The 13,829-nt window shown below is 38.0% G+C and overlaps 1 protein-coding gene across 2 annotated transcripts in view; it reads left to right on the top strand.

Moving 5' to 3' along the window:
- Positions 1 to 13,829, top strand: part of TDRD3 (tudor domain containing 3) — a 285,859-nt gene that overhangs the window by 77,479 nt on the left and 194,551 nt on the right. For both annotated transcript variants that reach the window (XM_034758382.1, XM_034758383.1), the window contains one exon: positions 12,130 to 12,214. In XM_034758382.1, the coding sequence (XP_034614273.1) occupies positions 12,130 to 12,214 (85 nt within the window). Of the gene's footprint in view, positions 1 to 12,129; positions 12,215 to 13,829 lie in introns of those variants that run through there.

Here is a 13,829-nt window from a genome sequence, read left to right as displayed (position 1 = left end):
ATAGAGTTTGGGATATACTCGCCGTATAAGACTACCCCTCTTCCAATGCACACCAAATAAAAATTAAAAAAAACATCAGATTTGATTTCAATATGGTAATTTTAATTCAAATGCTTATGACATGCAGGTACTTAGCAGGAAAACTGTCACTTATAAACATAAGGCTGTTTGTCATCAAACATGTAAACATAAAACAGTGCAACTGGATTAAACTTTTCCTAATTCACTCTAAAGCTGAAAGGAAGGATAAGACAATAAACCCATGGGAGCTGCCATGCTGTTTGTTTTCTAAGCTGTCAACCAAACTGGAACTGATGATGATAGGAGGAAGATAACAAACAATAGAGAGAGAGCAAGTGCCGGGCAAGTCCCTGGCGAGTTAGCAACGCCCATCATAACTGCAAGCTACGGTATTTTTACAGGTTTTGCTGGCGTGACAGTTTCCCTTTAAAAGCCTTCAAAATCCTCCTGTTCGTCATCTGATATCATAAGTACATCAATGACATCTTGTGATACATTTGTGAGGCAGTCATCGTAAGGATCGAATTCCGTATCAGATGGTGTGGTCTCAGCTTCGGCTTCTTCTTCATCTTGCCACAAGTAGTCGTCCTCCATACCATCTAATGAATTTGATATGCCACACTTCTTGAAAGACTTGATTACTGTTTCTGCATCAATATCATTCCAGGCTTTTATGACAAACTTGCACAAAACATCCAACTGTGGAGCACACATGTTTCTTCCTTTTGTGAATGACTTTTCGCCGCTAACCATCCATTCATTCCACTGTTCTTGAATGCGATCTTTAAATGGCTTGTTTAGGCACACATCCAGTGGCTGTACCAACGATGTCAATCCTGCAGGAATAACTGCCGCATATGTGTTTAGTCTTGCAAGCATTTGCTTGGTGCTGGGAGTTAAATGAGCCCTGAACATATCCCACACCAGTAGACTACATTTTTGAATAAGTCCACCTGGTCGCCTGCTCCATACATTATCAAGGCATAGCTTTACCCCTTCTTCATCCATCCAGCCTTTTTCATTCACATGTACAAAACAACCAACAGGGAACTTGAATTTCGGCATTGTTTTTCTTTTAAAAATAATCATTGGTCTCAGTTTGGCGCCATCAGCTGTGCATCCTAGTACCACTGTAAAACTGGACTTCTCATGTCCTGTTGTTTTAATTAAAATTGTTTTTTCACCTTTTTGATGGACAGTTTTATTTCCCCCCACCATATGCGGCGACCGCAGATTCTCCAGTCCGGCTCGGAAGTTTCAGCACCCGCCCTATAAGACGACACCCGGCGTATAAGACGACCCCCGACTTTTGAGAAGATTTTCCTGGGTTAAAAAGTAGTCTTATACGCCAGAAAATACAGTATTTACAAGTATTATCATTATTTCTGGTACCATAATATACTAGATGCTATATAAACACAAAAGAAGGTGTACTGCCTGTCTCAAAGAGTTAGGTTATTTTTCATCTTTATCAATGGTTTAAAAAATAAAAATGCATGCTTGCTAGAAGCCCAGTTTTGATGTGAGAAAATGGGCTATAAAAAGCATGCAATAGCCCTACTAGTGTTAGTATTATTTGGAGTTAGAGGCTTTGCAAACACCAACTGTTAAAATAAAACATGTTTTAAAACTGCAAGACTGGGAAACTTGTACTCAGGAATTTTCAGAGAACTGGCTGAGGAGAAATTGGAGCCATTGGTTTTGATATTTTAACGAATTTTGGAACACAAGAAATTCCAGAGGCGTGAGGGGGAAAAATACCCCAAACCTAATGTTCCAGTATTTAAAAAAGGAAAATCTAGGTAACGTTGTCAGGTGAATTTGACATCTGTCCCAGACAAAATCATGGAAAGGCTGAGATGGGATGCAAATGTTTAGAATTAAAGAACTGCTGCCTAGCCACTCATCCCTAGTCTGTAGCAGTGCACCCTAGTCTGAAGCCGCATGCATGCAGGAGATGCATCCTTGGTCACCCGCAGGAGTGAGATATCAGCTTCAATTACTCCTTCCAGTGGAAAATGGTGCCAGCATTGAGAATAGTGTCCCTAGGTGCTTGTACTTCTGAAACTACCCAGGCCCTTTGGGTTTGCCCCATCTTGTCTCTTTCCCCCCTGGAACAAACTCACCATGTGGAGTGCTCTTGCTGTGCTGTGCGCTTGCCAAGGGAAAGTGAGAAAGAGGTGTATGTAACTTCTGTGATTCAACGTTGAGTGTGCACTCAAAATACTGCCTCCGTGTATTGTTTATTTTGCTTCTGTAGATGTGCCCTTGAGGGCCATCTCCTACAGACCAATAGAGCACCTCCATCAGATAATGAGGCGAATGAGGAGTAAGGATGACTACTAAGAGAAGAGAGCACTGAGCCTGGAAAGAGACAGTCAATGAAAAACTCAGAACCGATAGCCAGGAGAGGAGACAGGGGCAGAAGTGGATGGTAAAATGATGGAGGACCAAAGAGGGACGCTGAGGTCTCTGATTGTGCTGCAGTCGTCACATAACTGTGCTCTACTCCCTCTGCAGCCCATACAGAACTGCCTTCCATGCCCTCCACAAACTCGCCACACACATTCCTCGCATGGTCCCAGCCTATTGCAGTACCCCTTGCACTCCACAACTAGGGACATGTTTCATAATGACAGCTGGGCTTACATGCAGCTGTGAGAGCCGCATTTCAGAGAGTGCTGCTCAGTGTCATGTCTCTTGAAAGAAATGGAAATCTGTGTTTTACTGTTAAAAATTATTAGGGCTGTAAAGTGATTAAAAAAAATAATTGTGTATTTAATTGCACTGTTAATGATAGAATACTATTTATTTAAATATTTTTGGCTGTTTTCTACGTTTAAAAATATATTTCATTTACAGCACACAATATAAAGTATACAGTGCTCACAAAAGCTCATTGCTTACAAATACTTGCACTGTAAAAATGAAAGAAATAGTATTTTTCAATTCACCTAACCCAAGTACTGTAGTGCAATCTATTTATCATGAAAGTTGAATTTACAAATGTAGAATTATGTGCAAAAAACCCCTCTATTGAAAAATAAAACAATTGAAAAAATGTAAAGGACCCATTATTAAGTACAGTTTTTAATATTTGTAGTTTAATTTGCTTAATAGATTAATATTGACTAAAGAGATATTGGGCTTCATTGATTTTCCTAAGTATGGAATTGATATTTTGCAACTCCTAATTAGTTCTGAATAAGCATCTCTATTTTGTTTTTCGACTGTGTTCCAAGTGAAAATATCTAAATTTGAAATATTTTTTTAATTATAAAATACTATAGTTGAACCTCACTAGTCCACATACCGGTCATGTGTTTCTATTTCATACCCCCTTCCCAAAAAGAAAAAAAGCCTGCCTAAGTGTCACTCCCTAACTTTCATCAGTATTTTGTTTGTTTTGCGTTTTTATGTATGAATCTAATAATCTGAAATGTGCAGATTGACACTGTTGTGGAGAATGAAGCCTTTGCTCTCTCTTTATAGAACATGAACAGTACAGGTGGCGAAAGTACAAACATTTCACCCCTGTTTTTGTCAAATTACCTCAATACCCTGCAGAAAGGACCACCTCTAGGGATGAAAGAGTACTTTCTTTCTTTTCTGTGTCCATGCATTTCTTGGACATTCTCTCCTCCCCTCCTCCCCCCACGACAATGTGATGGTTGTTCTTGTGATGAAGGTGCTTGAACATAGTTTAATGTGATGTGATCAACAAATTCATTTCACATATGATACTGAAAAGCCATCCAGTGTTGAAGATGTTTTTTTTTTTCAGTACCAACCTTTGCAGGATTCAGATTGGCTTGAAAGACTTTATATTGTATCTCGTCACAAAAGTTTACTATTACATTACCATAACTGTTTGAGGCACATAAATTTTCCTGTGTGTTTGGACAGTGCCTAGCACCATGTGGGTACCACTGGAATACAAATAATATTACTAAGATTTCCTTACTTTTATGAAACCTATTACAGTATATTTACTAATATGTTCTACTGTTGTCAAACGATGAAAGATGAACTACATTTGTAAAATAGATGAACAAAGAATGTCTGTTGCAGTTTCTTAAATATAGTAAATTATTTACTTAGGGCTTAATCCTGTGAAATGGTGAGGATGGTGCTGAACATTTTTCAATCCTTGCTAACTCAAATGAGAGCTAAAGGCACTTGGGAACTATTTCTGCAAAATACTAGTTCACTAATACACAGATTTTTATAATCCTTGGTGGATTTTCCAGCCAGTATGAGTTAGCAAAGTTCTACTCTGTTAAGAAAACTGTGAACTCACATATCACTCAAGCTTTTAATGGTGGGGGTATAGTGTGACAGAAAATATCTTTTGCTATGTACATTGTAATTCTGATGAATCTTGTATTTCTTCTTTTTCTCTCACTTGGTAAAATGTTAAGTTATTCTTTAAATAAATAAATAAACAAACCCCCAAAATTCAAGGGGAAAAAAGCACACAGTTCTTTTAAGAACTGCAATATCTTAGTTGCTGCAGTAGCAGAATATGTTCCTAGTGTTATATAGGTAGTAGGGAAGTGCATAAAAACTCTTCTCTTTAAATCTATGATTTTCCTGCTTTAATATAGAAATATTTGTAAAACACATTTTTAGAAGCTTTAATGATATAGCCACTCGGTAAAATTTGTGACACTGCAGCAAATTTTTCTTCCTTTAGAAAACTGATGTTATAAGTTCAGCAGAAACCTTTGAAACTATATTGGGAAAAATATTCCTCAAGTTTGAAGTGACTCAGTAATATAGAAAAGCAATATTGTTCTTTTATTATGTAGCAATGGTGCCACCTAGTGGATGTCTCAATGTTGTGTATTCTTTCTGTAATTTCACCTTCTACGTACACTTTATTTTAGATGAAATATAAAGATCTTGTTTTTTGGTCACTGGACAAAGATATTTGAGTGTTATATATTCAGATACTGAATTTAAAGAAATTCTCTTCTGGTTTTGAGTTTATATTTTGCAGGAGAACTAAAAAAATTCTGACTGGGTTCTCAGTTTGAAAAAGGATTCTAATTTTTGATAACTGCATATTGAAGGTTCAGCAAATATATAAAGTTTGGCCGTGAGATTCAAAACGGTTTCATGTGACTGAAAGTTGAGTTTAAAACAAGCTATTGCAGGAAATGCTGTCAAGTTGACTTGCATCTTCTGCCTCCATTAATCAGCAGGTTTGTGGTGAAATGTAACTCTGTATTGAATTTGAGTACAAGTGCTAATTTTATTGAACATTTATTGAAAATTTTGAATCTTTCATGTACTTATTTGTTTTATTTTCTTCTTAGCCAGAGCTGCTGCTTGCCTAATGTGTAAACAGAAAGATGAGAGTAGAAGAAAATTAAAATAGATTTCTGTGATGGGACTATAATATCATGTGATGGCAATAGTATAAGTAGTTCAATATTTATATGTGCATATGAACCATAAACCCCCCAAAATGATAATTAAATACATTTATAAAGAGAATTTACTATTTTATAGAATAAATCTTATTTTGAAAATTGCTTACCTGATTGATTCAGTTCAATGTTAAGTGCTCATACTTAAGGTGCTTCTAAATAATAGATATGTATTTTATTGGCTTGATCGATCTTTATAGAGACTAGAGAGCAAATAAAAGCAGATCTTATTTCAGCTAACATTGTTTTGGTTCTGCAATTCAGGCATTTATGTTATTACTGTTGTAAAAATGATCAACTTTATCTATTTAGATATGTGGGTTGTTACCTGCTTTCTTTAAAAGGTATAAAATAGGACTGATGGACACACAGGTGGACAGTGCGAATGGATTTTTTTGGCAATGAGAGATGCTGTAAATTATGGTTTATATGCCTCCAACAGAATAGGGTATATTCCTGCAATATAGAAACTTTGGATGTTAAGTATTTACTTCATTTAATATGAGGGGACAACTGGAAAATAAAACTTAAGTATATGTCTTCCACTGATCAGGTTCATATTTCTTTGGGTGCTAATTTAGTTCAGACCATGGAAACTACTTATTAAAGAAGCAAATAGAGGTCTCTTGTATGTAAAAATGTAAACTCATCTATCAGTGAATGTTACAAATGAAAAATATTGACTATATGTATTCTGACTATTCTGCATTAGTAATAAACTTATTACTATATGTCATCGTAAGGAGGTAGGGTCAATGGTACTGCTGTTCCCTCTAAGAAAGGTAATATTCACCTGACTAAAGTTGTTGTAGTTTATTGGTTAGAAAATAGTTTTGGTTCCACTCCACCTCTTCCTGCTCCCCACCAGGTGCGGAGGAGCAGGGGATATGAGAAACATCTCCTTCGAACTCTTAGTGGGCATAAAATAGAGGCAAGAAATGTGGTGGTGATCTGATATTGCATTTTATGTAGCTGCCAGAATTTGTTCCCCACCAAGTGAAAATTATACAAATAAATTGGGGAGCCCTCATCTCTTAGCCATTGATGGATTTGTGTGCTTTCTGGTGAGCTATAGATTCCTTTTTTGCCATAATCCAAGATCACAAAATTTACACTGATTCACACTGGTAGAATTGAAGTCCAAGGAGTTATACTAGTGCAGAGGTTGGCAACCTTTCAGAAGTGGTGTGCCGAGTATTCATTTAGTCACTCTAATTTAAGGTTTCGCGTGCCAGTAATACATTTTAATGTTTTTAGAAGGTCTCTTTCTATAAGTCTATAATATATAACTAAACTTTTGTTGTCAAGTAAATAATGTTTTTAAAATGTTTAAGAAGCTTCATTTAAAATTAAATTAAAATGCAGAGACCCCCAGACTGATGGCCAGGACCCAGGCAGTGTGAGTGCAACTGAAAATCAGCTCGCCTACCCCTGTACTAGTGTAAAACGGAAGTAATGCAGCAGTGAATCAGATCTATAACCTTTCAGGCTGTTCTTAAACAGCATTCTTATCAAAAGCAAAAAAAAAAAAAAAAAAAAAAAAAAAAAAGCCTCTGAGTTTGGGGGTTCTCTGGGCTGGGGCAGGGTGTTGGGATGTGGGAGAGGGCCTGGGCTGGGGGTGCAGGCTCTGGGGTGGGGTCGTGGATGAGGTGTTTGGGGTGTAGGAAGGGGTTCTGGATATGGGGGGGGGGCTCAAGGCTGGGGCAGGGGGTTGAGGTGCAGGAGGCGGTCAGGGCTCTGGGCTAGAGGCAGCGCTAGCTGACTAGAAGCCAGATCCACTGCTGGCCACTTCCGGGGTGCAGCGTGGTGTCGGAAAAGGTAGGCACTAGCCTGCCTTAGGTGGGCAGCACCGCCGACGGACTTTTAATGTCCCGGTCGGTGGTGCTGACCAGAGCAAGGCAACCCAGTCCTTCACATGCCGCGACCCAGTACTGGGTCGCGACCTACGCTTTGAAAAACACTGGAATAAATCCTACATTCCCCATTTCATATTGTGTTGATAGTCTGCATCAGAGTTCATCACCATAATGCAACATTGTAATGATCTACAATATTTAGCTCCAGTGTTGCAAGGTATGTATAATATGGGTAAACAAAGGAATAATTATGGGATGTTAAGAAATCAGGAACATTTTGGAGGAATATCCAAAAATTCAGATGTTCGTGTGAACTTCAGTTTTTTCCTACCAGCCTTGCAACTTCATCTATTTACGTTATGGAAATAATTCATGCCTTCCTACCCTCCTTGGATGTATGTAGTGGATTGGACAGCAGGCTTGCTTCTCTGTAGGTGTTTTTGTGGGGCAATCTCTTCTGTTTCTCTTCTTTCTCCTCCCTTCTCTTTTGTTCTTCCTCCTTCACTCTTGCACTCTTTTTCCTTTGTTCAGCAGGTACTTTTTAAGAGTGTACATGTGTGGTGGGAGGCTGTATTAAGGGAATGTTTCTGTTGCTATCCCAGCCAATCACCCCTTTCCCTTCCTTGTTGAGAAGGAAGGAGTGGATAGTGATAGGGGAATGGGATCAAGAACTAGCCAAGGCACAGAGTACTGTGCTCTCAGGTGCCTGCTGGAAGAGCACTCTTCCTGTCTGTCTATTGCAACAATAGCTGCACAACCTCTAGTGGAAAGCAGATGTAAAGGGAGACTTTTTGTTCCATTACAAACTTATAGTGTTGTGTCTGGAGAAAGCAGTCTGTCCTTTTATCATTAAATTTGACTTAAAAGACAAACATGAAAGTAGGTAGTTTAATCTTTCCCATCTCCTTTGTCCCCATGGTACATACACACCACCATATTACATGATTTTAATTGTAGCTCTACCTCCAAGGTACATAATTTCACTCATTAAACAGATTTAAATCTGGTCAGTATTTGGAAGAGAGCCCTCCAAAGAGAGAACAGATCTGGTATATTTGGAAGGAAGTGGGAGAAAGTCTGTAGGTGCTGAAAGAGCTGGCCATGAGGGACTGAAGGGCAGACAGCTATATTTGGGAGTGTGAACTTCCAGTATGAGAGCGGGGTTTGCATACACACAAGTTCTGTGCATTTGGGCATGGTGGGCACTACGGTACTTTATTCTCTTGTGCCTGGAAGGGACCAAGGAGTCCCTCACATTGAGGAGAATGGGTTCCCCCAGGTCCCATCCCAAGAGTTAACTTTTGCAAGCTCTGTCTCTGCTTGGGCATAGCTTCAAATTTCTGAGGGGTGTGTGTGTGTTTTTCATGTTAAGTGTACTGAGTCTCTGTAATCAATTTTTTTAAAATGTAAAGCACATTTTATTTGTAATGCTTCAATTCACAAAATTTTGATGTCTTGTGAATAATAATTTGTGGGCCGCCTTTAAATATATCAATCAAATAATTAAGAGATAGAGATTTTTCATTAGCTGTGATGGAACATTGTATGGCCAATGAGATTATGAAAAAAAACACAGCTGAAGTAGAAACTAGCTGAAAGATTTTTCTCCTTTTAGCCACTCATACAGGAAACCTGTATGGCATAGTTAGAGCTCAGGTTGTGCTTAATAAAGCTGAATGTGTACATATATATGTTTAGTCAGAATAGAAATGATTGGGTTTGGAATACAGCACATCCAGAGCTCCCATTGGGGAGGGAAAAAAGTGTTCTCTTGCCGGTTGTTTTAGTAAACAGGAGTTCTCTAGGGTAAGAGGTTTTTTTGGTACTTACAGTAGTATCTGCACTCTTGGGTCCTGTTTGCTTACAAGCAACACCTGGGAACTGATTAGAAAGCTCTAGGCATTTTGATCCTTCTCCTGAGGTCTGTCAATGCAGGTGTGCTGAGGGATCTTTTGAGTCTCACTCTATACTTGTCTTTTCTTTTTCCTTGTGATGGAAGTAGTATAGCTGTTAAAAGTTCTGTTACTTAAAAATGAGAACAGTCTTCTAACACACACCTTCAAACTTTCTCTTAAAATGTAACTGGGTTCTTGCATTTTCTCTTTAATTTACTCACAACAGTGTTTTTTAATGGTACATATTGTGTTTTAGAAAATATTTTAAAATGTTGGATGAAGTTTATTTTAGTTTCTTTGTTAGCTGTTAATTATGTTGAAATGATATAGTAGCTGCCGAAAACTCCTTAGCTAATGTCTCTAATTGGACATTTGTTGTTGGTGAGACTGTTGTGTTGGCAAAGATTGTAATAGTGCTGGCTAACCTATGTTATTTAGGTCTCTTAAAAGCCAAAAGTGACTGAAGTTTGTTCTCTGTGTCTTTCTGGGGGAGGGAAGGCGCAATACTCTGATTTAGAGAGTTACTTCAGTTGACACCTTGGTTAAGTGATCAGTACCTCAAGCCTTATGACCCACTTTGTAATCCTCATTTTAGGGTGAGACATTCAGTGGTAGGGCAAAGAATCCCCTTGATGCAGAGGAATAATGTATGCTGCTTAGGAAAATTTCAGGTTCTAGTGCATAATTATTTTAGTCATTCAATAGAGAGAGGGTTTCTCTTACTGGAAAACAGTTGAGCCACTATCTAGAAAGCACTGCTTCTAAGCAAGGAACTTTTTCTGTTTTCATCTGGTAGCAACTGGTAGACTATATAGTTTTGCATTGGTTTCCAGAATTTCTGTGTGTGTGAGTCTAAATTATACGGTATAAAACGACTGACATAGTTCCATCTGGTAGAGTTAAAACTGAATTTAGTATTTAGTGTCCTGACCTTAGAGGAAACATACAATCTTACTTAATGTTGCAAAAATATTTTTCTTTTGGATAACTACATTCGTAGTCTAAGAAGATCAGCCAAAAATTTGTTCTGAGGGGTGTGTGTGTGTGTGTGTGTGTGTGTGTAATTAATTTTTAAAATCTGAGATAATGGAAATAATTGGAAATATATTTACAATATTTACTTTTAGGCTCTAGACCGGAGTCAGCAACCTCTGGCACGCGGCTCGCCAGGGTAAGAACCCTGCCTGGCCGGGCCAGTTTGTTTACCTGCCGCATTGGCAGGTTCGGCCAATCGTAGTTCGCTGTCCCAGGCCAATGGGGGCGGTGGGAAGCGGCGCGGGCGAGGGATGTGCTGGCCACAGCTTCGCGTCGCCCCCATTGGCCTGGGATGGCGAACCGTGGCTAGTGGGAGCTGCGATCTGCCGAACCTGCTGACGCGGCAGGTAAACAAACTGCCCCAGCCCACCAGGGTGCTTACCCTGGCGAGCCGCGTGCCAGAGGTTGCCTACCCCTGCTCTAGACACATAATATTTTTTACCCTGTTGACTACTGTATGTTTCTATTAGCTTCCCTCACCTATTTTCTTTCATTTTGCCTTATTAAAAAGATAGTTTTCACAAATCTTGAGTTTGTTCTAATTCTTCTTTTAGTAATGAGAGCTGATCAAAACACAGCCAGGGGGTGGACTTTGTAGAAGTTTTTGCAAATATGAAAGTATTTTTCATTTTGTTTTCATAAGGGGGTTTTTTGGGTGTAACTTTCTAAGGAGGTTTTTTTTTGTTTTTTTTTGGTTTTTTTTTACAATTTTTTGTTGAAATCGGAAATTTCAAAACTGAATCGTGATAAAACTGATCAATCAAAATTAGCAATACAAAATTGTGTGTTTGTGTGTGAAGCACCAAAATAATATTTCAGAACAGCTGCCATTTTTAATTTAAAATTTCTGTTAATTTGAATAAAACTTTGTTAAAATCTTTTTTAGGGAAGCTAAAAAGTTGTCATATTTTTCATTTGAAATTTTTTGGCCAACTTGATTAGTTGTTAATTAACATCGGTGGGAAAAGCACATTATCTTCTCCAGTAACTTATCCTAGCTGACCACTGTGTTCTGCTAAACCTGGGTGTAGGCTGTTACGTGTTTGTGTGGATAGTGTCATCTTTGTTTAGCATTTAGGAAAAAAAATAGTCTCTGCCTTGTAACAATCTTGGGGTTCATTAAATAACAAACCAGTGAATGATAAAGAAATAAAACTTTAATAAAACAACCTGGAGAGTTTCTGTAGTGAGCTGCGCCATACACAGCCATGTAGTGCTCCCAACCACTGCCTCCAGAGCACATGTCTACACCAACACCCAACACTGTCCCCTATGAGGGAGTGTCTCCAAATCACAAACTTTCATAAATATATCTTTGCATGCCTGTAAGAGCTTATTAAATAGTGCCTCGATCATTCAATTGGATCTGTACAGATAGTGTTGCTGTAGATTTCAGTGGGACTCCACAGGTGCAAGGATCTGCCTGTTTGTCTGTATGGGTCTGAATGCCTAAGTTACGGTGAGGGGAGGAGATAAAACGGGATGGGTAGATGAGGGCCATGGTGCAGTAATTATATGATAAATTGGGAAATCAGTGTATACATCTAGGAGTTTACATAAAAATAATTATTAGTTTTATATATAAATCTTGAAGCGATGGAGAAAAAGGGAGTAGGAATGGCAGAAATGATCTGTAAGGGAACCACCGACATGGGGGCAGTGTGAAAGAACTCCTCAACTGAAGGAATCCTTTCATCTGTCACTTGTTTTATAAACTGCATTTGTAAGAATACAGAAAATACAGAGTATTACATATATTCCTACTGAATAAACCTAAAGTCCTGCCATTGTGGATACTTAGGGAATCTAAAAGAAGGATTAACTAATAGCTTAGTCTAAAATGTGTTTCAAATACCTTCCTAAAATAACTTCATTTTGTTTTAACAGGTATCTTTCAGATGAAGGAATTGAAGCTTGCACAAATTCTTCTGACAAAGTCAATATAAGTGACGTTATCCTGATTGCCCTTAATGTAGGTTATGGTTGTGAAATTTTTGGAAAAATCTTATATCAGATTGTTCAGTCTTTACATGTTGTACATAATACATGTTTTTATTTCAATGTGTTGTTTAATTTGTTATATCTGAATTAGAGCTTAGAAATGCCATCTTTGGGAGGCAGTGATTTTCTTTAAAAATTCAAGCTAAAGGAAATTTTTAAAAGCATATTTTGCCATGGAAAAATATGTAGTTTTTCTTTTTTTTTAAACCAAATTTTCATTTATTAAAAAACAAACACCAAAAATACATTACATTTTGTGAATGCATACTGTCATGTAAATAGAAATACAAATGTTAATTGTTGTGGTAATTAAGGTATTTCATTGGGCACTTACGGTCGTTCAGGCTTGAGATCCAACATGTCTTAAAAGTGATATGATGTAGAAATTAGACTCTTATCTATTTATGTATTTACAAAGATACAACTTTGAAGTAAAAAGTTTACTGTTGCAGGTGCTTTGTGTGTTGGCCCTGCAATAAAAATTAGTTAGCAAATATTATGCCCATGTCTGTTTTGACAGCCCTAATGATACCTGTGTACAAACAAGGGAGAAGATGAACCAGAAAGTTAGTTAAATGAAAAAGGCCAAAATTGAATTGAATGCTTCAAGTTTTGGGGGAATAGTTAATAGCATCCTTTGTTAAGGATACTGCTTTATGATATAAGTATATTCAAAAAACCTTGCATGCTTGTAACTCTTTTATGCATAGTGTTCTTGTATTGCATTCCATCCGTGGACTGTATAAACAAAGAAGGGCATACCTGAAGATGCTTTATAAAAAACAGTATAAATACAACATAATTATGACACTAAATAAATGTGCATTTACTGAACTAATCTGGATCAGTAGTCTACCTGTTCCTGTCAACATGTGTATAAAGAAATATAAATGCTATATAAATACCTCAGCCTCATATTGCTCATTTATTTTTCTAGAAGATGAGAAAAGTACCTATGAAACGTTTAGAAAAGTTGTTCAGAATTCAAGTAATTGTCTCCTCAATAAACATGATGGAGATGATCATCTGGTCCCCCCTCCCCCTTTGTTATAAATGACTCTTCAAAGCATAGAAATTTCTAGTTAGGGAAAGAGGCCTGTCAATGTGTCTAAGTTAGCACTGGTCAAGAAACTTAGGGCCTTACTTGGAATGTCGGAGACTCTGTCCCCAGGCTAAGCAGGGACTTTAATTTAGCTCTCCTATATCACAGATGAGGGCCCTAACTACCCGGCTGTAGACGGTCTCTCAGTCTCTGCTGTTGGAGTTGTTACACTTTGTATAAATAATTAAATATTCGTTGAATGAGGGAGAGTCTGAGGCCTTTTCTACACTACAGAGATTTGTCGATGTAAATTACGTCAGTGATCAAAAAAAGGTATAATTACATTGCTTGTGCATGTTCATACAATGCTCATTCTGCCAGCAGAGCGGGTCCACGGTTGGTGCTCTAGCATTGACAGAGAGACCAGTGCTTTCTGGGTAGCTATCCCACTGTGCTACTCGCCATCTTCTGCAGGTAGGAGTTGTGGGAAGGTGGATGGATCACAGTGCAGCATTGGTGCAGGCTCAGCATCCCTTAGTACATT

Source organism: Trachemys scripta, chromosome 1 (assembly GCF_013100865.1).
Source record: "Trachemys scripta elegans isolate TJP31775 chromosome 1, CAS_Tse_1.0, whole genome shotgun sequence".
Taxonomy (NCBI): Eukaryota; Metazoa; Chordata; order Testudines; family Emydidae; genus Trachemys; species Trachemys scripta.
This window is presented reverse-complemented; position numbering and strand designations above follow the sequence as displayed.